This window comes from Ursus arctos, unplaced genomic scaffold (genome assembly GCF_023065955.2).
Source record: "Ursus arctos isolate Adak ecotype North America unplaced genomic scaffold, UrsArc2.0 scaffold_6, whole genome shotgun sequence".
NCBI lineage: Eukaryota > Metazoa > Chordata > Mammalia > Carnivora > Ursidae > Ursus > Ursus arctos.
The window spans coordinates 23,250,683-23,276,783 of NW_026623078.1; the positions used below are offsets into that span (position 1 = coordinate 23,250,683).

A 26,101-nucleotide genomic window follows, 5' to 3' on the forward strand; every position below is an offset into this window, starting at 1 on the left:
TGAAAATTTTGGTATGAAGAATTTTCCCTATTTTATATCCTATGTGAAGAATAATGTCCACTTTCTAAAGATTTTATACATTTATTTTAGAGAGAGAGCATGTGCGCACACAGGGAGAAAGAAGGAGAGGGAGAGATTCCCAAGCCGACTCCACGCTGAGTGCAGAGCCCTACAGGACTCAATCCCATAACCCTGAGATCATGACCTGAGCTGAAACCAAGAGTCCACACTCAACCGACTGAGCCACCCAGACTCCCCAATGGCCACTTTCCATACCTACTTCTGCTGTTTGGTTTCCCCTTCAATCACTGCCAAGTGGAACGCTTCTCTTTAGTGAACAGAGCAGCATCCCTCCACAACATATTTTCATGTTCTAGGAGTCTTTCTGGAGTATGGGAAGATCTTTATACTTCCTTAGTTGCACAGTTCCATAGAATCATAGCTAAAACTCTCCCTAACTCAGTACTCCTAAACAGAAATACTGATTGGAATCCCATCCTAACTGGCTAGCTGTCATGTGGACAGCCATATCGAAGAAAGCAACTAGGGCATATAATAAAGACCTCTTGTTGCTATAGCTTACCAAAATGATCTATATAACCATGGGGTACCAGTTCATTCATAAACTAGTTAAGATAGAATAACAATAAATCAGTCCTCCGTATCTAGTAACACAGATGTCAAACGCAAAATAATGCCTAAAGAACACATATTTACCAAATCGGTTACATATACATAAAACTCACCTGGCCCTATAAGAATTTTTCATTCTGATTTGTAATGGAGGTACCCAAAAGAAACAAACAGATGCAGAGGTAATAAAACTGCCAGAGCAATCTAATTTCTTAAAAGAAAATCATGTCCAAGCCACAAGATAGTTCCCAACACAAAGTTAAACATGCTGAACCAAAACCTGAGTCTGATACTTCTCCAATACTTCAGTCTTAACGTTTACAAGCCAAAACACGTAGTTTTATTAACCCCCTGATAACATTCAAATACAGCAATCAACTTCTAAAGATGGTCATTTTGGTACACAGAGGTGACTTTTAAAAAGCCTAAAAAGAGGGGCGCCTGGGTGGCTCAGTCAGTTAAGTGTCTGCCATCGGCTCAGGTCATGATCTCAGGGTCTCAGGGTCCTGGGATCAAGCCCTGGGGCTCCCTGCTCAGCAGGAAGCCTGCTTCTCCCTCTCCATCTGGTTCCCCCTGCTTGCGCGCTCTCTCTCTCTGTGTCAAATAAATAAAATCTTAAAACAAAACAAAACAAAAACTAAAAGGCAACCTTCAAATCTGAGATCTCTAAAAGTCAAATGAGCTGCAAAATATACATACAAATGATCATATCTCCACTTTTCAGAGTGCTATAGGATCAAATTATTACGGAATATACAATGGCTATACATCTGTTTTACTACTAGAGAACCCGGCAATGATCACCACATTGTCCTAAAAAACATACTTTGAATTAAAAAGCTAAGCCACTTGTGGCAGCTAAGGAGATACACTTCATGGACCTCCCTTTAAGAAATAAGCTTGCCCTTTGGTTACAGGAAGTAGGAGAGCCACCAGCTGTCTTGGCTTTGAGATCCATCAAACCTTCATACCAAGAAGGGGTATGGGCAGCTCCTAGCCAATGACTGAGCAGTGGTGACACCAGGGACTGGCCATTTCTGCCTAAGGCAAAGCTCATTCTCACAGGAATCCTTGCTCTGGAGGTCCCAATTGAGTTGACTATCAGATTTGCACTGCACTCCGAGACTCCTTGCCTCACTCAGTTTCCTCTTCATTATCCTTCTACAGATGACAGATCTGCATTGAAGTCTGAAGACTGTAGTCCAATCCTTCCTCATTCTCCTCTATCTTTACAGACTTTACCCCACAACAAACCTCTTCCATTTCTAACTTCATCTTAAGATTTCCTCTCCAGATATGCCAATAACCTGAACTGACACACCACTTCTCTTACAAAGATATAAACAGTCTCCCTACTATTTTATAGATGTCTCTCTCTTACATATATACTCACACATACATATACACATATATACTACAACCTTAGCCAACCAAACTAAAAGATTGTTTTACAGGTTTAATCTATGGGACCTCTAAAACTTGCTCTAAATCTTTAAAGTTCAAATTTAAAGTCTATTTTAATATAGCAACATCAATTTTTTCATCTAATTTCCTATACTTAAGCAATTTTTACCACATATTTTCAACTTCAGTATCTATACCTGTTAAAGGAATACATAATCTTAAGTCATCATATGAATAAAAGAGCCCTGCAGAAGCATCCATATTATGCTTAAACCTTTCACTGTTTCCACAGTCAGAAAAACTAAGAGGCAGCCCACGGAATGGGAGAAGATATTTGCAAATGACACTACAGATAAAGGACTGGTATCCAAGATCTACAAAGAACTTCTCAAACTCAATACACGAGAAACAAATAAACAAATCAAAAAATGGGCAGAAGATATGAACAGACACTTTTCCAATGAAGACATACAAATGGCTAACAGACACATGAAAAAATGTTCAAAATCATTAGCCATCAAGGAAATTCAAATCAAAACCACACTGAAATACCACCTTACGCCAGTTAGAATGGCAAAAATAGACAAGGCAAGAAACAACAATTGTTGGAGAGGATGTGGAGAAAGGGGATCCCTCCTACATTGTTGGTGGGAATGCAAGTTGGTACAGCCACTCTGGAAAACAGTGCGGAGGTCCCTTAAAAAGTTAAAAATTGAGCTACCCTATGATCCAGCCATTGCACTACTGGGTGTTTACCCCAAAGATACAGACGTAGTGAAGAGAAGGGCCATATGCACCCCAATGTTCATAGCAGCAATGTCCACAATAGCTAAATCGTGGAAGGAGCCGAGATGCCCTTCAACAGATGACTGGATTAAGAAGTTGTGGTCCATATATACAATGGAATATTACTCAGCTATCAGAAAGAACGAGTTCTCAACATTTGCTACAACATGGACGGCACTGGAGGAGATAATGCTAAGTGAAATAAGTCAAGCAGAGAAAGACAAGTATCATATGATTTCATCTATGGAACATAAGAACTAGGATGATCGGTAGGGGAAGAAAGGGATAAAGAAAGGGGGGGTAATGAGAAGGGGGAATGAAACATGAGAGACTATGGACTATGAGAAACAAACTGAGGACCTCAGAGGGGAGGGGGGTGGGGGAATGGGATAGACCGGTGATGGGTAGTAAGGAGGGCACGTATTGCATGGTGCACTGGGTGTTATACACAACTAATGAATCATCGAGCCTTACATCGGAAACCGGGGATGTACCGTATGGTGACTAACGTAATATAATAAAAAATCATTAAAAAAAAAAAAACCTTTCACTGTTTCCAACAGAGCTAATATGCCAGTTAAAAACAGTTAACTATATGGCATTAAAGCATTCTAGAAACAAGAATAATGCAACCTTGTATTTTATACAACATTTTAAAATATACAAAGCATTTCTCCATATATTATCCCATTTGGTCCTCAATCACTTTGCAGGTGTCACTGCAGACTTTCATAAGGAAACTGAGGGTCAAAGAGATTCTTTGTCTCAAGTAAGAGACAATCCAAACTTTTACTGGTGGAATTGACCTCGAACCATAGGGAATAATTAACACAACTGATGGCAGTTAACATTTTCTGTTATTTATTCCTAACTGACCACTAGAAAAAAAACAAGAAAAAAACTTCAGTCTCTATCTTTGTCATTATCAAAGATCAAGGCACCACAGAACTAGCCTACCAAGTAGCTGACCCCATGAGAATACTTTAGAGATATCGAAAAAAAATAAGGTTAATAAAATACAATTTATCCAGAAGCCAAGAACACGAAGAAAAAACGCACACTGCCTTGGAAGTCAATTTAGATGACTCTTCACTGATATAATTTAACCACTAGCGTTTGGGAAGTACAGAAGAACTTTTGTGAGCACTCAAGCCAAAGAAACTGCAAGACTTCTTTCCTGTGGTCATTTATAGTGGATATTTATTGTTCTTGACCCTTTTATGTCCTGGAATGCTGTGGGGGTTACCATGTTGAATTTGTGCAGAAGCTAAAAGCACCGGATGTGCCAGAGATGCAATTTGTGACTAGGTTTGCACTGGAATTGTGATTCGAACAGAACTCTTACAACTAATGAATTCTTTCCAGGTCAGGAGGAGGGTTATAAATCGACACTTCACATCCTACCCTTGAAGCTCAGAGAAACTAGTTGTGGCTGAGGCTGATGTGGGGAGGTGCAGACAGCTGGACCTCCTAACGTGCATCAGATCATGCAAAAACCTGAAGGTGAATGCAGAGGACTCTGAAATGCCACCCAAGAGCCTTTTAAAATAAATACAAGTTCTGGGGGCATCTGCCTTCAGCTCAGGTCATGATCCCGGGGTCCTGGGACCGAGCCCCACATCAGGCATCCTGCTCAGCGGGTAATCTGCTTCTCCTCCGCCTCTGCCCCTCCCCGCTGCTCGTGCTCTCTCTGACACATAATAAAAATCTTAAAAAAAAGAAAAGAAAAAGAAAAAAAGAAGACCCAGTTGGGCAGGAGGGGGTGACAAGGGTTTACAGAGTCACAACTTCTATGTTGTTACAAACTACCTCATCTGTATACCCTGTACTGGGACACTTCTCAGTACTTCCTGTGTCTGCATTTATTAGATGGAAAGAGACAGAATGCCAATACAAGACAGGTGTGTTGGCAATTACTCAATTTATTTTAAATCAAATAAATTAGAGGCACCTGGGTGGCTCAGTCGTTAAGCGTCTGCCTTCAGCTCAGGTCCTGATCCCGGGGTCCTAGGATCGAGTCCCACATTAGGCTCCCTGCTCAGCGGGGAGTCTGCTTCTCCCTCTCTCTCTGCCCCTTCCCCTGCGTGTGTGCGCTTGCTCTCTCTCTCTTTCTCACAAAACAAATAAGTAATCTAAAATAAATAAATAATTAAATAAAATTAAATGGTTACTCATTATAGTTTTAAAGGCAGTCAAGTCTAGAAGATCAAAATACACAGTAAACTAAGATTAAGACTCAGAAGCATACCTTTTTTGCTTGGATCCAGACACAGTAGAAATATCAAAATACTTAATCTTCAATTTCTAGCCTTCTAACAGGAAATCAGCAAACACTAAGGAACAAACGAGGAATTCCCAGGGACAAGAGAGCTAAAAGATTAGATAAGTAACTTGGACTCTGTATTTTCTTTTCTCCTTACCCATAAAACTGTTATCTGTCAAATCTACCTCAAAAAGTTGTAAGTAACAAAATGAGACAATGGATATAATAATCTTAGTAAGATGAAAGGTACAATCAAAAACCACGCATTTGCTAAAATTCAAATTAAATGGCTCTTAAGTCTCTGAGAAACGTCTTAATAATGCTCAAGAAAATCTTATCAAAAGCCCTTTTATGCCATGATTACTGATGAAAGTTCTTTTGAGTAAGATAGGGCTGAAACAGCAACTTTGAATGAAACAGCAACTTTGTAAGGTACTGAAATATTGCATACTTTCTTTCTTTCTTTTTTAAGATTTTATTTATTTGACAGAGAGAGAGAGAGAACACAAGCAAGGGGAGCAACAGAGGGAGAGGGAGAAGCAGGCTCTCTGCTGAGGAGGGAGCCCAACTCAGGGCTTGATCCCAGGACCCTGGGATCATGATGTGAGCCAAAGGCAGAGACTTAACCGACTGAGCCACCCAGGCGCCCCGATTTTGCATACTTTCAAATGTGATTAGTAACCCGTGTTGCTCTGCTAGCAAATCAATTTACATATACCTCACGTAACTTCATACAAGGTGGGATTTTCTCTTTTTAAAGATATGATTCATAAGTACCATAATTATCAACATTTTAAATAAAACTTGAGCATTTTCATAAGTACTATTAATATCAATGTTTAAGAATAAGCAGAACACTGACCATCAGAACATTTCTGGACATATAACCCACAAAAGTATGCTTTCATATTAGAATAAAAATTTCAGTAAAATGAGACATTAACAATCAGCATACATTTAACAGGAAGATCCATTTTTCTACTGCCCTAGGAGACACCCTCTATTGTACTTACTTCTGTATAACATTTTGCAAGCTTAACATCATCCCCAGTTCTCCTTTCATCTTTTCTCTGTTAGCACGGCATTCTGCCAAGTACCGAAGAGCCTACAGCAAAAACAGGGACAGGTTAACTCACAACTCCAGACCATTCAAAACTAAACCTGTTACTAACTTACTGCAAGAGGAAAAAGAGTGAAAAATAGGTTTTTGTTTTTAGAATCAATTCGTTTTGAAGTGTTTAGAAACTCTTCTTTAAATGTGATAATCAGAGCAGTCCCTTAGGGGAGAAACGATCCTTTGAGTTGAAGTAGCTGAATCTGCTCTCTGAAATGATGGCTCCTAACTTATCTGCAAGGTCAAAATCAGGTTGCTCCGTCTTTAGTTTCACCACTTCGTCTTGACAGAGATACAAGGAACCACATTCTATTTATTAATAGCAGGGAATAGTCCCAACAGCCACCATTTCCCTAGATGCTTTTTACACATTAATTAAAATAAACTGCTGAGAGAGGCAAAACATACAACCACCTTTACAGAATGAACTCTTTCTAGTTTTACAATTCACCTTTAAAATATCCTTCCCCCCCCCCCGAAAAGCGAAAAATAAACTCACACAAATTTCTATTTTGTGAGTTTAACTTTTCTAGGGTGCTTTTCTCTTAAAACTTAAGGTTCATTTTTGCAAGTATTTCTTTCACGTGCAGATTCTTTAGGGATTTCATTTAGCTGTTCTACAGACCTCCTATTCGTTCATCATTTACCAAAGACTTTGGCACCTGATTCTTGGGAATAAGTCTGTGAACCACACCACCCAAAACTCTGCCATCTCAGCCTAGTGACCTTCACATTTTCTACTGGTCCTCTACACTACATTTCCCAAGTGCCTGGTTATTACTGAAAATGGTACCACCTACCAAATCACAAATTCAATGATGTCTGTCTATAATCTCCTATCCTTTCTACAACTCCTAACTTTGATTTTCATTTCGGTCCATAAAAGATTAACTGCCATGGGAACTGCCCTCCCTCCACAAAAAACTAACAAACAGGACAACCTATATTAAACACACTGAACAAGAGGCAGCATAGGACTATAACTTCTGAGAGAAGAGAAATGATGAGGAAGGCCTTGTAACTGCCCCCATCTTACTGCTTTGGAAGCAGTTTTCAGAGTAGCATAGGGAGGGGGAACCCAAATGGAGCCCAGTGGTCTTGCTGAATTAGGGATGCAGAGATAGGAGGTGGGGAGGTTAGGGTGGTGCAGTGTAATAAAAATAAATATTTGGTCTTTGTCCATTTCCTGGCGCAGAGCTCCTAAAGCCTTTGGAATTCTGAGTGACAGCAGTTTCTTTTTTTATTCATAAGGCAGCCTTTTTGATCACACCTGGCTTTATGTAGAAGAAGTGAGTGGGGCTGAGGCTCCAAGATAGCCTCAGAGTGGGGCAGTCACTAGAAAGACCAAGAGATTAGAGTATGGGAACTTTCAGCCCCACCCACTGGCTGGAGGTCGGGAGGTGTTGGAGGTTAAGCTCTATATAAACTCTTGAACAAGGGGATTCAGAGTTTCTGAATTGGTGAATACATCAGTCCGCAGGAGCGTGGCACGCCCCGACTCCACAGGGACAGACGGTACCGCATCAGGACCCCTCCAGACCTTGCTCTATATACCTATTCATTTGTACCCTGTAAAATAAACTGGTAAATATAAGTCAAGTGACTTCCTGAATTCTGGAGGCATTCTAGTAAATTATCAAACCTGAGGAGGGGGTCCCTGGAACACCCAATTTATAGCTGCTCAGTCAGAAATTCGGGTGACCTGATACTTGCAACTGGCCTTTGAAGTGTAGGCAGTCTTGTGGGAGTAAGCCTTAAATTTGGGGAGTTTGACACTTAACTCCAGGTGGGCAGGTCTGAATTGAACTGAATTGCTAGACACCCAGCTGGTGCCCACACAGAATCTGAGAACTGGCTAGTGTCAGAAAACACCCCAGGTGGCTAGAATTTGCAGAGCAGAATTAAGAGAGAGGAGGGATCTGACCGGGGGGGGGGGATCAACAGAAACAGACCAAGATGTGACAGAGATGGAATTAGAAAATAAGGGCATTTAAAACAGCTATTATAAATATGCTCCATATGTTCAAGGATGAGTAGGAAAACATGAGCATGGTGAGGAAAGAAAAAGACAATACTGAAAACCCCCAATGTAACTTCTAGAGGACAAAAACATAATATCTGAAATGAAAACAACACTGCATGGGTTAAGAACAGATACGGGGCTCCTGGGTAGCGTAGTCGTTAAGTGGCTGCCTGCGGCTCGGGGCGTGATCCCGGCGTTCTGGGATTGAGCCCCACATCAGGCTCCTCTGCTGGGAGCCTGCTTCTTCCTCTCCCACTCCCCCTGCTTGTGTTCCCTCTCTCGCTGGCTGTCTCTATCTCTGTCAAATAAATAAATAAAATCTTAAAAAAAAAAAAAAAAAAGAACAGATAAGACACTACAGAAAAAAAGATCAGTGAACCTAAAATGTAGCAATAGAAACTATCCAAAATGAAGCTCAGAGAGGGAGGAAAAAGACTTAAAGCAAAAAAAAAAAAAAAGAGCAGCACCACAATGACCTGTAGGACAACATGAAATATCTAACGTACATGAAACTGGAGTACTGGAAGAGCAGTGAGGAGGCATTAAAAAAAACCTGAAAAAGTAGTGGATGACAATTTCCCCAAATTAATGAAAACTATAAAACCACAGATCCAAGCAGCTCAACAAATCCCAAAAGAACAAAACAAGCACAAAGAAAACCATCCACACCAAGCCCATTATAATCATTTGCTGAAAAACAGTGATAAAGTCACCAAAAAAAAGCCAGAAAAGGAATTATGTAGAGAGGAACAAAGATAAGAATTACAGCAGTCTCATTAGAAAGCATATGAAACCAAAGAAAGGAATATAGCTTATAAGCCAAGAGTGAAGAGAAAATGAAATTATGAAAACCCCACACCTGCTCTTCAACCTGAGTGGGAACTTGCACCCACTTATTCCCCTCCTTTCTCTCTGCCTCTGTCCCTCCATGATTTGACTTCCTTCCTTCTCAGCCTGGCATCTACAGGCTATCATTTCAACTACTCTCTTGCCAAAAATCCTGAATTCCCTTGCCCAACCTCCCACACAACTTACCTGGCCAAGAAACGACCCTGAACAAACCCAACTCTGGCTCTCAGGGCCTAGAGTGGCCTGAGGGGAGGTGACAAAGGAGTTTGGTAAGCCAGAAGTACCGTATCGATTCAGCGTTACCAAGCTAATCGGGCCCTCAAAACTGCTGAACAACCTTACCATTCTCCTCAGTCAGCAACCTGTCCCATTTTCCATAACAAGTATAAGAGCCTCCTCAAACCTCTTCCACTCTGGCAGCCCCTAGACTTTTTGTTTGTTTATTTGTTTAGCCCCTAGCCTTCTGAATTTAAATAGGTCCAAGTCTAGTCCACCAAAAAAACCCGTTCTTCCTTCAACCCCAAGTCCCTATCTAGAGACCAACACTCTCTCTTCTCATCCTTACTGCAATTCTTATTGAAGACCAAACTAGGGGCCATGCAAATTTTCCCATCTGTTACTACTATTCACTTGTCAATATCTGTTTTGCCTGTTAAATCTCATCTATGAGGTTAAAATAGAAAATCTGTATTATGAAGTTTGATTTTTGAAAAGGAAAATGCATATATTATTGTTGTGTACAAACTTGTGAAATTAGACTGAACGGGAATTCATCGTGGGTTTTTAAGTAAAGGGCAATGAGTTTAAAATTTCTATTACAATAATTTTCTTTTAAGCATTCTTCTTATGAAAATTTTAGAAGGCACAAAAGTAGAGAAAATGTGTGATGACCCCGCTGAACTCATCATGCAGCATCAACAATTATCAACCACTTGGCAATCTTGTTTCATCCTTCTCCTCTGTCAGTAACTAAACTGGAGTATTTTACAGCAAATATCGGAGAACATATAATTTCATTTGTAAGTACTTCAGTAAATCCTTAGGAAATTAGATTTTTTTTAAGTTAATAAATTTATACCCTGCAAAAATTATAATGGTTCTTTAATACCTACCATCTGATCCATATTCATTTCGAACTATCTAAAAAATTACATTTTTGGTTGATTTGTTCAAATTAGGATCCAAATCAGGTCCACATATTACCCTTGTCTGATAAGTCTCTTAAGTCACTTTCAATCTTTAACAGCTACCACTATTCCTCTCCGCCACCCCAACTGTCTTTCTTTTTAATGTAATTTACTGTTCACAGAACCAGATTATTTGTCCTCAAGAAATTATCACATTCTGGATTTGCCTGATTGGTTTGCATTGCTCTTTCACATTTCTCTAGTTCTCACATTTCTCATAACATGGTAGTTCCTTCTACATTATTAGCTATGATCCTGTAGGTTCTTCTCTTTTCCGCTCCTTTCCTTATCTTTCCCTCCCATCTTCTACTAAAACAAGTGCTATGTCCATCTACTAACAGGCGGATAAAGAGAATGTGGCATTTCCCTACAATGGAGTATTATTCGGCCATGAAAAGGAATGCAGTACTAGACATGTGACAATATACATGAATCTTGAAAACATTATGCTCAATGAAAGAAGCCAGTCACGAAAACCACATATTACATGATTCTCTTTATGTAAAAAATAGACAGGCATTTTTTTTTGCCCAAATAGGCAAACACAGAGACAGAAAGTGGTTACTTAGGGGGGGCTGGGAAGCAACAGATAGAGGAGTTTCTTTCTGAGGTGACGAAAATGTTCTAAAATTGATTGTGCTGATGGCTCTGCAACTCTGAATACACCAAAAACCAATGAATAATACACTTTCAATAAGTGACTTGTATGGTATGTGATTCAGACCTTAATTAAAGTATTATAAAATAAAAAAACAATGTCTTCTTAACGTATCTATCCATATTGAAATGATACAATCCTCAAGATTTCTTATTAAGTGAAAAAAGGAAGTTGCAGAACATTCCACGTATGTAGTATGCGACCATCTGTGTCAAAGGACTATACACACACACGAGTTCGCACATTCTGAAATACAGACTTACTACTATTTGCTCTATAGTCACTTTTAATTTTTTACCATGTCATCTAACGCTTTTTCAAATTCTTCTGAATTGCAAAATTGTAACAGTGAGACTAAAATTACTAAAGGCAACTTACGAGCAAAGCGGAGTGGACGACAGGGGGGTTGGGATGGTCCATAAACAAAATAAGCCCAGGCAGACATCCCTGATCCTGGACAATGGCTCTTCTATTTAATGGATCTGCTGCGAGATCCCGTAGCTGGTTAACTACCGAGAGAGCATCAGGTTCTTCATTCATGGTGGAGGAGGAAGAATTCATCTTCTATGCCATACACGTGAACAAAATCTTCCTGAATTCTGTAGAAACGATTTGCAAAATTAGTTCTAGGCTACTGAGGTTACATTCTGGCATTTGTCAAATAATCAGGATTACAACACCTTTAGAAAGAAACAGATGAATCTAAATCGCACAAAAACTTGAGAACTGGCAATTCCACAGTTTAAGTAAAATGAACATAAGAAGCTGGCTAAAAAAAAAAAATCAAGTTATTTACGTGCACAATATTTAAAGAACATATGTCATCTTCAATATTCCAATAAATTCCATTTTAGCAATACATATTTTAACGCTAAAGTCACAATAAACAAGATCTTTACAGTTCAAGCACATAACCTCAAATTATACCACTGCCAGTGTTTTTTTCCTCTAGAACATTTCTGGAGCCTAATACAAGTGTCTCAGGGAAAGGTGGCTAGCTGAAAGCTTTTTTTCTTATTCATCTATGAACGGAACCCAGCATACTGGGTTTACAAAAGATAAAATCCCCTAGGAAAAAGGAGGGAGTCAAAAAACGCTGTGAACAAAAACAAAAACAAAAAGCCAAGAAGGGTATCTCACCCTGTGTGTCAGGCCCCAGGAGTTAGGGAGATCACAGTGAATCTGAACTGAATCTAAACACACCTGTCCATCTCTGAGTGTGCCCTATTCAGAAAAATGGAACACAATTTGAAGTAATTCATTTAACAGATAAGGAAACAGTCACAGAGAAGTTAAATAATTTGTCCCATTTGACAAAAGCTAGTGAGTATAAAAGTGCGCTGAAGTCTTATCTCCTAATCAAGTCTTTCCACTTTCCATAGTCTTTTTATTTTTTTAATTTAAATTCTATTAATTAATACATAACACATTATTAGTTTCAGAGGTAGAGGTCTGTGATTCATCAGTCTTATATAATACCCAGTGCTCATTACATCACGTGCCCTCCTTAATGTCCATCACCCAGTTACCCCATCCCCCCACCTGACTCCCCTCCAGCAACCCAGTTTGTTTCCTTCCATAGTGTTTTTATTTTTTTTTCCACACAGTACTTTTATTTTTTTAAAAGATTTATTCATTTGAGAAAGAATGAGAAAGAGAGAGAGAGTACGCATGTGTGGAAGTAGGGGCAGAGGGAGAGGGAGAAAATCTCCAGCAGACTCACCCTGAGCACTGAGTGAGATGTGGGATTTGATCCCAGGATTCTGAGATCATGACCTGAGCCAAAATCAAGAGTTGGTTGCTTAACCAACTGAGCCACCCAGGTGCCCCTCCATACAGTCCTTTTAAATTTGCATACATTTTCCCCCATAAAAGCAAACCTGGATATTTTAGAAAATAGGACATGCGAAACATACAAAAGCCAAAGAAACAAAATATCAAGGAATAATTTTCACATGTGCAGAAAATTAAAAATAATAACTTTCATTAACTAAGTTACACAGCATATTCCTTATTAGTAAGAATATAAAGGTGTAAATACTTTCCATGAATAAATGAGTATGTTTAGTGCCAATCTCAAAAGCAATGCCAATTAGGGAAGGGAGGGGAGGGACAAAATTTTTCTGTAACTCCAGAAAGACTATTAAAGGCTATTGGGGGGGGGGGGGTAATAATGCAGAACTGGCCTTACCAGGTATTGAAATATACAAAGCTATAAATAATAAAGCAGTAGTGGGGGGGGGCTGTCCAGTATAAAGATACTTCTCCAGGAAAGTTATTTATACATTCAGTGCAAGAAAGCAGGCTCTCAGTGAGTCAGACCAAGGCCCCACTGCTTGGTAAATACGATTTTAGGCAAATCCCTTACTCTTTGTCTCAGTTTCTTCATCTGTAACAGAGGGCTAATTACAACAGCTATCAAAAGTATACTGTCTAAATAAAATGACAATACATGGAAAGGGCTTAGACTGGTACCCAGCACATTGTAAATGCTCAATAAATAAAGTGTTAATTTACATGGAACCAAAAATCAATCAGTAAGAGTACTCAATGAATGGTATTGGAATGACTTCTAAGCAATTTAAAACCACTGCTAAGCAAGTTTAATTCATACCACATGGCAAAAAGAAATTTTATTCAAGATAAAATACATTAAATAGTTAAATTTTTTAGGTATGCAAGAAAACGCAAAATAAAGGACACAGAAAACAGGGCTTTAGCAAGATGGTATTTGGCAGGTTATTTTCAAAAAATGAAAACATTATAGTTACTGTGGCATTTTAAAAACGGATTTCAAAAAAAGCAATAGACTGAACACACAAAGACAAGACTAATGGGTTTGGGGGGCATGCTGCCTCTTAGGTGCCTCTATTTTCAGCATCCTCAATATCCCTGTTTACAAACCACCTTACCTATGAGCTTTATGTGCTGTCACCAGCACAAATCTTATCCAAATTGGAACCTGAAGAACCAATTACTGGCTCAAAGGCCCAAGAGCCAAGTTACATTTAAGAACCAAATACACTGGAAGAGGTCCTTTTGCATTTACCTCTGGCCGTGGAACTGGAGAGTTCCATTTTTAGTTAAGGAGTCCTCAGATAACTATTCAGTGGGAATGATGCTGAAAAAGTTACGGCCTTTCCTGTTCCCTTAAGATGAATAAAAGCCAAAACATTTAAAACTTCAAATTTTCAAAGCCCACAGCCAAGGATAGGACTCAGATCAGGATCTTCCAAGGAAAAGGTCAGGAATATTACAAGGCATCAAAAATCCTAACACAACAGAGGCAGCAGCTGTGGTCAAGAACTGCATTTCCTATGGTACTTAAATGGATGCAAGAAAGGTAGACAGAAGCTATTATTTCTCCCCTTAATTAAATAGGTTTTTAGGTAAAACTTCAAGAGAGACTTCCTCAGTGTTAGAGTTCATTTTTCTTTCCTTATTTAACATTCTTGCCACTATCAAGTTACTCTGAGAATTGCCTGAATCCTGTTAAATTATCAATATTTCTGTGGATTGAGGAATTCACATTGCAGTTTTTATAAGACAGCTATGGAACAGCTGACAAAATGGAAACAGGTAAACAAAAGTTAGAGCTTACCGCCAATTCATGTATTAGATACATTTAGTCTTTATGTGTTAATTATATCATTTTCACACCCTCAAGTTGTTTGATAAAAATGTCAGCCTTCCTGGGCTGGAAAAAATGTTTTTTAAATGATACATTTTGGTATTCAGTCTATCTTACCCTCTCTTATTCTCAAATTGGCAGATCTCAAAATAATTTCTTTTAAAGATTTTATTTATTTGACAGATAGAGAGCAAGCACAAGCGGGCGGAGCAGCAGGCAGAGGGAGAGAGAGAAGCAGGCTCCCTGCAGAGCAGAGAGCTTGATGCGGGGCTTGATCCCAAGACCCTGGGATCACAACAGGAGCTGAAGGCAAACACTTAACCAACTGAGCCACCCAGGCGTCCCTCAAAATAATTTTCAAATAACATACTAAATACACTTATCTGAGTAATTTTGTAGCAACCAATGAACCAAAACTTAGTTAAAAACAACAACAACAACACAGCTCTCTTCTTTTCTTCTATAACGAATACTGCATTAGGTTCAAAAGAAAATAAGCTTGCAGGGCGCCTGGGTGGCTCGGTCCGTTAAGAATCTGCCTTTGGCTCAGGTCATGATCCCACAGTCTCAGGATAGAGCCCCATATCAGGCTCCCTGCTCAGCGGGAGTCTGTTTCTCCCTTTGCCGCTCTCGTGTTCTCCCTCACTCTCTTTCTCTCTCAAATAAATAAAATATTAAAAAAAAAAAAAAGAAGCTTACTTTCTAGTTACACTTTTCATTTAAAATACTAAATGCCAAGAAATGTGGACCTGGACAGCCTACATCAGAATAACCTGGGATTATTAAAATGCAGATTCCAAGGCCCATACCCTGACCTCACCAGGAATCCTTGGAGGTAGGGCCCAACACATGATTTTAATAAGCACACCAGGTGTGCCTCCTGGTGCAAATAAGAGCAATTAAAACTTTACAGTGGTCGATAACTGCATGTCCTTTTAATATGGGAACATCTGAATAATTAGTGTGCAACATGACAGTAAGTGAATTTGGGACTATGTTTCAGTTTCATTATCAGATAACCAAATGAACTAAAAAAAAAACCCACTAGCAGTAGCAAATTTACTGACTCTTCTGAAAGAAAATGGAAGCTCTTGACCAAAGGAACAAAACTGGAGGGAAATAATGATGGAGAATTTGTGTACAGTATCTGTGAATAAACAGAAGGTTCTTGAAATTTTGTTAGCAGCACTATTTAACATCTCCCTTGTCTCAATCATTTTATTTTTTAGATCAATACCTGATGACTTACAAGTTAGTTCTTAATTACTTTTTAAATATTCTTTCCTGTTTTAAGATTTTTGGCTGCTAAGCTAAACTTGCCAATACAGACATAACAAAAAGTCAAAGCCTCACTAGCAAATGAGGAAAACATGAAAAAAAACTTTCTCCTCATCTATTAGAACCCAAATGCATACACTGCATACCTCTTATTTTCTCTTTAGTTCAATTTGGACAAACAGATCATAAGACAATGCATGCTCCCCAAACTTTAAGGAGCACTCTGATTACTTAAGGGATCTTGTTCAAAAGCAGATCTGCTTCAGTAGATGGAGTGAGGCTTGAGATTCCGCATTTCCAAAAAGCTCCCAGGTGAAGCCTATCCTGCTGGAACTGGGAATTTAGGTGATAGATGTGAGACTATAATTATGATTTTCTTTTCTTCAGCCAAAACTTACCATTCAATTCAAAGAATGATTTAGGTGTCTCACAACCAAGAGCTGCAGAAAGTACACACCCACAACCTAAATCCACATTCAGTTAAGCAAGTTTTTAAAAAATAACGTACGCATTGAATTCAGATCTGGCTTTCCCTTACTAGAAGCTAACTGTAACTCTTCGAGAAGTTGGGTTACCTTCCTTAAGCTTCCGTTTCCTCTCAATAATCCTGAGCGATTGTCAGGATCAAGAAAATAAGAACTTGAAGCGAGCGCCAATAACTACCAAACAAGAACAACACTTGATCCTGCGGTACTTCTATTCCACCAGGTGTTGGGGTATATTCTGCAGCTCCCTAACACATCAGTGCACTATCACGAAAGGAGTTGCTAACTGCACGAAGGCCTCCAAGAAGTTATTAAAATACAGGGATGTGAATACTGATCTCTCTTGAATGGAGACAAACACAACAATGTCCTTCCACTCTTGGCAGGCATGCAGCTGCACAAAACAGTTACCAAAGAACAAGCTGGAGACATGAAGAAGTAAGATGACATCCATTAATTAACGCTAGGGTTCGTAAAAAAATCGGAGTGCGGGGGATGGAAAGGAAATGAACACCGCTAACGTTTTCAAAGGACACATCGGGGCAGGGAGCTTTAAAGCGCTTGATGGGACACACTGCTGGGTCCGGAGAAGGCCAGCGGAGAGCGCCTCGGACCAGGCCGACTCGCAGACTTGATGCAGGGGCCGCTCTCCGCGGCCTTCCTGGCTCCACCGCTTTGTCTGCCACCCATGGACCCTTACATACCGCGCCAGAGCTTTAGGAGTCCAGGGCCTGCCGCACCATCAGGGCCACAGCAACGAATGAGGTAGAGGGACCCAGAAGCCGCACAGCGGGTCCTTCCGTGCGCAGCCGCGGCCTCAGCGATGGCAAACGACCGGGTTAACTCGAGAAGCCAGAGCGAGGACGCTGGCGGGGAAAGGCTGTACAGAGTCTCCCCCATGACCCTGCAACATCCGTCAGTTCTGCCCTCTCATTGGTTGATGCCCTTCCAACGCGAAGATAAGACGTCCAGTACGTGAAGGCGTTCTTAGACTAAAGCGTTCATTGGTGACCTAGGGAAATGCCCAAAGTGTTGAACGGAAGAGTCCAATGAGAGCCCAGGAACACTGATCTTGGACCGAACGGGTCTCCGTCCATTAAGCATTAAGCAAAGAAACTTGAATGTGGCGGAGAAACTGTTGCAGTTTCCCGACTACAATTCCCAGCTTTCCGGCGCTAAAAGAACGTGTCTGCTCCTGCGTTCGGAAATTCAAACGGTACGTTTTTCTCTGGCAGCTCTTTCAGGTCTAATAAAGTATTTTCGTGATATTTCGTTCGTTTTTGTGAGTCTTAATTCATAATCTTTATTAAGGTTTTTTGAGTTTTGATAAGAACGTCAGCCCTATGTTAGGTGATTTTTGGATTGCGTTCATTTCTTGTTAGTGTTCACGGTCTTCCTAAGCGCGAAGTCTGCATAGTACAGTTTTTTGTTTGTTTTAAATAATAACTTCTTTTTGGAAGGATTTTTTTTTCTTGTAAGGGAAAGGGACTTATAGGCAGAGAATCTTGTCAAATTCGTCCTAAGTTTTTTTTTTATATTGTCTTCTATTTATCATAGTAAGGATTTATTTACTTTTATCAGTGCTAGTCACTGTCGGTCTTGTTTTGCTTAAGTATAGATCTTGGTTTTTAAAGATACTCCTCTAAATAGAAGTGTAATTTAAATTCCACAGGCCAGTCTGAGAATAATGCATCCATTGCACCCAATAACTTCACTGAATGGAGCGTAGAGTCTCTTTCACAATTTGATTTTGCCACGTAGCTCATGTATTAAAGTCTCAAGGAATTTAAGAGGCCTCTAAAGAGGAAAGAGAATGTGTAAGAATAAATATCCCTGGGGCGCCTAGCTGGCTCAGTCGTAGAGCATGAGACTCTCCAGGTCCTCAGTTCAAGCCCCAAGGTGGGTGTAGAGCTTACTTTAAAAAAAAAAAAAAAAAAAATCCATACTGTGTTCTATGCAATTGTGTCCAATACTTTGATTCTTAAGTGAATTTAAAATTCAGTTACTTCTCAAATTTCTTTCCTTTTCCTTATTTTTGGTTATCCTCTTCTAACAATCTCAAGAAGAAAATACGAGCAAAGGGGAATAGAAAAGGTCCCTTTCACACCATTTGACCTATAGGAAAAACAAGGCTCTGGCATGGTTTCTGTTTCCAAAAGTCAGAAGAGGGAGTGGTGGTAAGTGAATAGTGAGTGTAAAACAAAAAGTAAAAAGAAATGATGCATAAAGTCCAGCGGTAGAAGCACCAGCCTAAAGTGTAATAATCAACCAGACCAACAAACTGCTGGAACTGGGGGGAAAGAAAGGAAAAGGGAAAAAGGAGATTGTGATACATTTACCATAAGAAAAAAAAGCTGTAAGAAAGTAAATATAGGAAGTCCAAAGAACACAGGTTAAACATAATCCACTTGATTGAGTAAATGAAATTTTGTTCAGTATTTTTATCAAAAACAATGCAATAACACAGAAACTTGCTTTTTTTTTCCTTAAGTAGTTTTCATGCCCAATGTGGGGCTTGAACTCACCACCAGCTGAGCCAGCCAGGGGCTACAACTTGCTATTTTTTTTTTGTAAGGTTGATTTGTATATCAGAAAGGGAGAAGACAATTGGGATTTTCCCAACTAGTAATTGATGACCTACGTTTTTGGTAGTGTTTAGAATGTATGTTTAATGGTGTCTTTGTCTTTTGGTAGTTCAAAATCTAAAATTAAATATAATCGTGCCTCTGACATTAAATATTGAGACGATTAATTCTTCCTCGCCAACTGCCATTACAGAGAGTTAGATGACTGGCCTTAAAGGTAGGGATTGTAGTCACAAAAAAATAATTAACAATTTCATAAGCACCTATGAATTACAAGCCCAAGGATTGGTCTCTTAAGGTTTTAAGAATTTATATTCCCATATTAAAAATGTATGAACTTGACACCAATAAAGTTATACTATCTGCTATTATGAGTCATTGCTTGTTCTTAGCCTCAGATATCTTGCCACAGGACACAGCTGGAATGTCAAGTTTCTCATTGGCTGTATTGCTTAAGACCCATGAATCAGATAATGGCAGTTTTCATTTATTCAGTTATTTTAAAACTATTTTCAGAACACATACAATGTGCTAGAGACTGTCTTAACAATGGATTCAAAAATAAAAGAACACATAATTACTGTCCTCAGGGAGTTTATGATCTAGTATGGTGGTTTCCAAAACATTTTGATGAAGTACTGCTTTCAGCTTAAAAACGTTTTGAGCACACTGCTCTGATATATGTATATTATTTATTCATAAATTCTATACACATACTATCAAACTAATATATAGACTAAAAAACATGTCAAAATATAAAATGCTAGAGGATGAGAAATAATTATAAATAAAAGCACTTGCATTTATCTGAATGAAAATAAAATTGTATCTATATGTGTTATTTACCAAAAAACTTAAATTCCTGGTGGATTAAAAACTCAACTGTAAAACATAAAATATCAAAAATCCTTTAAGAAAATCCTGGAGACTACATATAACTAACTATAGAAGGAGGTGAGACCTTAAGACTAAAAACTCAGAAGTTAGAAAGAAATGGACATATTCTACTTGTTTTAAAAAGCAATTTTTTGTGTGGCAAAAAAAATACATAAGCAATGTCAACAGACAATAGATATGAGGATAAATTTACAACTCGGTGGATAGAGGCTAACATTCAAAAATTGATCACAAAATGTCAAGAAAGGATTAAACAACCCTATAGAAATTGGGTGAAGAATAAAAATTAGTATTTAATCAAGAAAAAGTCCATGTGGCCAATAAACATGAAGATATTTAAACTCACCTGTAATAAGGGAATGCAAATTAATTTAACAAAGGGAATAATCACGATGCTGATCAGACCGGCAAAAAATCAAAATGACAAGCAGGAATAATGGGTAGGAGGAGAACTCTCAGATTTTGCTGTGGAAATGTAAATTATCATAGACTTTAAAAAAGCAATTCAGCAAAATCTATTCTGAAAGATAATATACTGTTTGACTCAGCTGTCCTCAAGATTCCAAACCATAGAAATAAAAAGCGTCAGTACATAAAGTCATAGAACAAAGATGATTATTGTAATGTTGTTTATATTGGCAAAAAGCCCCGAAACAATATCAGTAAAAAAACCCAATATCAAATGAATGCATATCAATAGTGGAATGTTTTAGTAAATAATGGTATACCTATAGGCCATGGACTATTATAAAAAATATATTAGAAAACCTTTAAGAAAGGGAAATGAGAGCTATAGAAAGAGACATTGAGGGATTTCCACAATGTTAAGTGATAAAATATACTTCAAAGTATATATATACTATTACCTGATTTTTAGAAACAAATCCTATCCTACATATGCTTATATAAATGTGTATCTATATATGATTCTATGAGCATGGAAAATATATAGAAAGATACAGTCTAGGTTTTCAGCCTATATTACCTGAATATATAGGACAGGATCTGAGAGAGTAGGAGCCCACCACACACAAAATTTTTTTTAATGTTTTATTTATTTATATGAGAGAGAGAAAGCATAAGCAGGGGGAGCAGCAGAGGGACAGGGAGAAGCAGGCTCCCCGCTGAGCAGGAAACCTGTTGAGGGGGCTTGATACCGGGCCCCTGGGATCATGACCTGAGCCAAAGGCAAATACTTAACCCACTGAGCCACCCAGGTACCCCCACACACAAAAAAAGTAAAAAATAAACTAAATTTACTGGGGAAGGGGGGCGAAATATAATATGATAAATTTTCATCAAGTAAAATAATATATGTAAATGAAATGTAATCCACAAAAATCTAGGTGGTATTTAGCAGTTTCAAGGAACTGCTTTTGCAAGTATGAGTGATAAACTTGGGGTCACAAAACAGTTATATCCTGAAATATATAAATATCCTGAGGAGGGTATATGGTGAGAGGTAAGATAGGAGGTTGGTGAAGTAACCAGTAAGCCCCTACCTGGTGACTCAGCGTCTGAAAAGCTACATGGTGCCATTTGGATCAGACAAATCTTGATTTTGACCACTTGCTGGCTCTATGACTCTATACTAGTCACTTTGCTACTGAGGACCTCAGTTTCCTCTAAAAAACAGAGATCATGGCACCTGCCTTCCAAGACTGCTGTGGGAATCAACAATAAAAATAGTGTAAGGGAGAACACCTAGCCCAGTGTCTAGAGGATGTTCCATAAATGTGCATCTAGTCCCACTTCTCTCTGTATAAAATTCTCTCCAGAAAAGATCTGATAAGAGCTAATTTGTAATGGTAAAATACTTGAGTGCTTACTGATACTGGAAAAGATAAAGAAGAAAAGAAATATCACTGATGACCTTCAGAGAATTTGAAGGAACCAACTCATTTTTCTGAAAACTGGTAAATAAATGGAGAATCAAACCAAGCCTTAAAACTCTTTCTTATACGTATTCTATTTCAGGGTAACAAGATAGTTGATGTGTAATAATTATTCTGAAAACTGGTAAATATTAAGAAACAAGCATTCAACCTGCTTTTCTTTACAAACATGCCTCAAGATGACCAGTTAGCTAATAAATGACACATCCAGCTTCACCTTGTCTTAAAGTGCCCGTCACGTGGGCACTTCACTCTACTACCCAGTGGTCTTTTGCCGGTTAGGTTTTTCTGGATTCTAACTCAGAACCTCTTAAGGCCCATTTCAATGTGTTATATTTTCTATTGATGGGCAGTCGGAGCTGGAAAAAATGCTAAAGTAGAGAGAAAGGGTCTGGATTTTCTGGGAAGATAATGTTTAAAGCTTGCAGATTATTCAACCTGTCTCACCAAATGGGACTGTCATTAAACCTAATGTGAGACAGGCTGATGGACATACTTGGACATTTGTCTGTCCCCTACTTTACTAACCACTGGATCATACCACACAGCTGACTAATTGTCTTTCATGGGTATTATTTATTGGGTCTTTGTGATAAACCAGTGTTACCCTTAGTATTTTACAAATGTTATGCAATCAATCTTCAGGGCTATCCTGTGAGGTAGCTCTTTTCCCCGTTGTGCAGGCCAGGGAATTGAGACCTGGGGAGGCTTGAATGACTTGCCCAGGGCCACACAGCTGATAAGTGGCGAGGCATATTTTGAATATGGGTCTGACTTGGACCCATATTCCTTCCATGAGAGAATTCAGCCTTACCATCTACCAACATAAACAAATGGAAATCTGACCTTTTTGTTAAATATCTGCAAGGAAACTGGCCCACAACTGACCTTGGTCACCTTTCTATTGCCCAAAATACACTTAATGATGGATAAATCTCTGCCTAAACAATGGCTCTATAGTCCTTTAATCTGTCAGGAATTTGGAGGCACAGAAATGTCAAGGGACTTTTTCAAGGCTGCACAGTGAGTAAGAGAGAACTCTGATAATTTCTTCTCTTTTCAATAAATAACTACTGAAGTTTCAGTTATTCTAGATTCTGCCAAGGAAGCTGAGCCATTTATTTGGGTGAGGAACTCCAGGATCAGATACACTAAAAAGAAGGAAAGTCCATTTTCTCCTAAAATCCCCAGTGGATTGAGCTGTAACCTTTTACATTAGTTTCCAAACTTAGTTGCACAAAACAATCACCTAAGATTCAGGGAGGGGGTCTGGGCATATGTATTTTTAAACATACTCTCCAAAGTGGAGTTTCAGAACCATTAATCTTGAAGAGAAGAAAGAAATTGTATTCGTTATTTATTGCTTCCTAACAAATCACTCCAAAACTTAGCAGCTTAACACAATAATCGTTTCATAATTTCTGTGCATGCAGAATCCATATGTGCCTTAGCTCAGGGTCTCTGGTTCAGGGTCTCATACAAGACTGCAATCAAGGTATCAGTGGAGCTGCAGTCATCTCAAGGCTCAACTGGGAGAGGATCTCTTGCCAAGCTCACTCACATGTCTGTTAGCAGGATTCAGTTTCTCAGAGGCTGATGAAAAGAGGGCCTCAGTTGCTTTATGGCTGATGGCCAGAGGCCTCCCTCAGTTTCTTAACACATAAGTCTCTCTATAGGGCAGCTCACAATATGGCAGTTGGCTTCTCTCAGAGAGTGTAAAGGAAAGACCAAGAGAAAGCAAGCAAGATGAAAGCCATGCTCTTTTTAACCTAACTTTGTAATTACCATACTATCACTCTTGTTGTATTTGATTCATTAGAAGGAGGTCAGTAGGTCAAACCCACCCTCTTTAACAGGGGGTTGCCCATGGGTGTGAATACCAGGAGGCAGGGATCAATGGGGGCCTTTTTTACAAGTTACCTATCACAGAGATGTAAACAAAGAATTAAAACAAGGTAATAATATATTTCCTAGCTTTGTCCACTAAGAGACGTTGTATATATAAAATATAAACAAAATATAAATATATATGACTCCTTATGCATAAATGATTGAATATAAATAAGTAAATGGGCAGAAGAAACAAATCTTACTTTGAGAAGAATTCTAAGTTATTTATGTAGATATTCCACTCCAGGAGTTGAAACTTAATCTCTTATGACCCTTGAGAGTGGGTAGGATTTAGTGACTTGCTTTCAAAGAAGAGAATATGGAAAGAGGGTAAAAAAATGCAACTTTACAGTGGAGAAACTAGCAAACACTACCATGGTCAGGTTAACATCAGCAGAGATAAATCATGCTGATATCATGTACCCCCTGATATGATGTGATGAGAAGGGCATCTCAATGTGTGGTATCTCACCCAAACCTTACAACCCCAGTCTAATGAGAAAACCAGCAGACAAATTCAAATCAAGACATATTTTATAATGTATCTGACCGCAATCCTCAAAATTCTCATGGTCATATCAAGATTATGAAAAACAAGGAGATACTGAGAAACTGTCACAGACCAGGAGTCTAAGCAAGGAGGCAAGATGACTAAAATGCAATGTGGCGTCTTGGATTGGATCCTGGAACAGAAAAAAAGACATTAATAAAACCTGAATAAAGTCTGGAGTTTAGTAAATAGTAATGTACCAATGTTGGCTCCTTAATTTTGTAAATGCATCATGATAATGCATGATATTAGCATTAGAGGAAACTGGGTGGGGGGGTAAATTGGAATTTTGAACTATCTTTGTACCTTTTCTGTAAATCTAAAATTATTCTAAAATAAAGTTTATTGAAAGCAAAAAGTGAAGCACCCTGATTATAATTTCAAGTACGATGACTGGAAGATTTTCCCCTACTTTCTCACTCAACACATTTTGCACCCTTTCTCCTCCGCCAGCCACATACTTCTGGTGCCAGGTGCCATGAGACACATCCATAGGCCCTTTGTGAGATGGCATACAGTATGGCTAGGAGTATTCTGGGAAGACATCCAACATAGTGAGAGTCAGTAAGAACTAATCACAAAAGAAACCTAAGTTCAACTCAATCCTCTTTCCCTCACCCAGATCCCCAAAATGCCCAGGGTCACTCGTGGATGCCTAGCATGCAGAGAAATGTGAAAAGAAATGGAAAAAAAGGCACGTTTTAACCAATCTTTTTGAAGGTTGCTTCAAAACATCTTCCTTTGAAAGAGCAAAAAACAACATACGACCATGTGAACTCAGTGCTAGGGTCTCTTCTTGGGTCTTGGAAAGGGCTGGTGCAAGTCAGGGGGTCTCAGGACAAGCTTCATTGGGTCCTCAGTAAATCCACCCTTTACAGATCTCAGAAGAAACAAACTTTGCCGCTACCCTTTGCCTCCACTCCTTTAGCTCAGAAGCACCAACTATTTCATCAAGCCTCAGAGGAAACACACCTCTAGAAAGTGTTCCCTGAGCCCTTGGGCTGGCTTAGGCAGGTCTCCCAGGCTTCCAAAATTCCTCCATTTTAATATTTGGTTAAGTAAGTTTGTGTTTCTGTCTTCCTGTTAGCCCGGAGGCTCACAGGGTGTGGTTCAAGCCTTTAAAAAAATCTTTGTACTGTCATAATGGGCCCCAACAAGTCCTTGTTGAGTAAATGAATTAATGCTCTTGCTGAAGTTGGGAAGTCCTCGCCAGGAAGAGACTTGGGCACCCCAGATAAAACCACCATAGCTCTGGTGTCTGCTGAGTGACCTGTGGGATCAATTACAAAGGGAGGGTAAGAGAGACAGCCAATCAGCAACGGCCTCTTTAAAAACCATACAGAAATACTTAAAACAGGTTTTTCACTCTACATATGAATTTCTTATTGAGCCTACACAAGTTACAATGCTGAATGTATTGTTAGCTATAGATGTAATGATCATTTTCATGGCAGTATTATTTGAAATCTGGAGTGTCCCAGAATATTCAACTATTAAAAAACATGTGTACCACGAATCAGACTAAACAGTGGAACTGAAGACAGTAAAATCTTCATCCATGCTCTTTGTACACCTCGCACCCTCAGCCCCCCTAAACAAAACACACCCGGGATATGAAGTTCACGTGGGAAGATCTGCCGGGTAAACAGAAATCTCAATGGCGTGGGATAAAAGGACTCAACGTAAGTCAGATTAACAAGGGCTTAAAACTGCCAGCTTCTTTCAAGGTAATACACACTTGTGACTACTTTCAGAATGTGGGTCTTGCTACACACTTTATGGCTACATTCAGAATGTGGGTTTTGCTACACACTTCAAAAATGGGGTTTACTAACAAAGTACTTTCCAGGGCAGAGCCGTGAAGACACAAAGCGACGTCCACGCGAAACCGCCCGCCTCCTGCCGAGCACCGCGCTTGCGCACCCTCCCTGTGGGAGGTAGCTGCAGGTCTGTGGGCAGGTCGTTTCTCTTAC

General features: G+C 39.2%; 1 protein-coding gene across 1 annotated transcript in view; it reads right to left on the reverse strand.

The window, feature by feature from the left end:
• The window catches only part of ARMC1 (armadillo repeat containing 1), a 36,438-nt gene extending 19,199 nt beyond the window's left edge, over positions 1-17,239 (reverse strand). The window contains exons 1-3 of the mRNA XM_026516416.4: positions 17,016-17,239; positions 11,296-11,516; positions 6,100-6,191 (exon numbers count right to left, since the gene is read on the reverse strand). Coding sequence (XP_026372201.1) covers positions 6,100-6,191; positions 11,296-11,478 — 275 coding nt within the window. The 5' untranslated portion in view covers positions 11,479-11,516; positions 17,016-17,239. The remainder of the gene's footprint in view (positions 1-6,099; positions 6,192-11,295; positions 11,517-17,015) is intronic.
• Between the last annotated feature and the right edge of the window lie 8,862 nt (positions 17,240-26,101).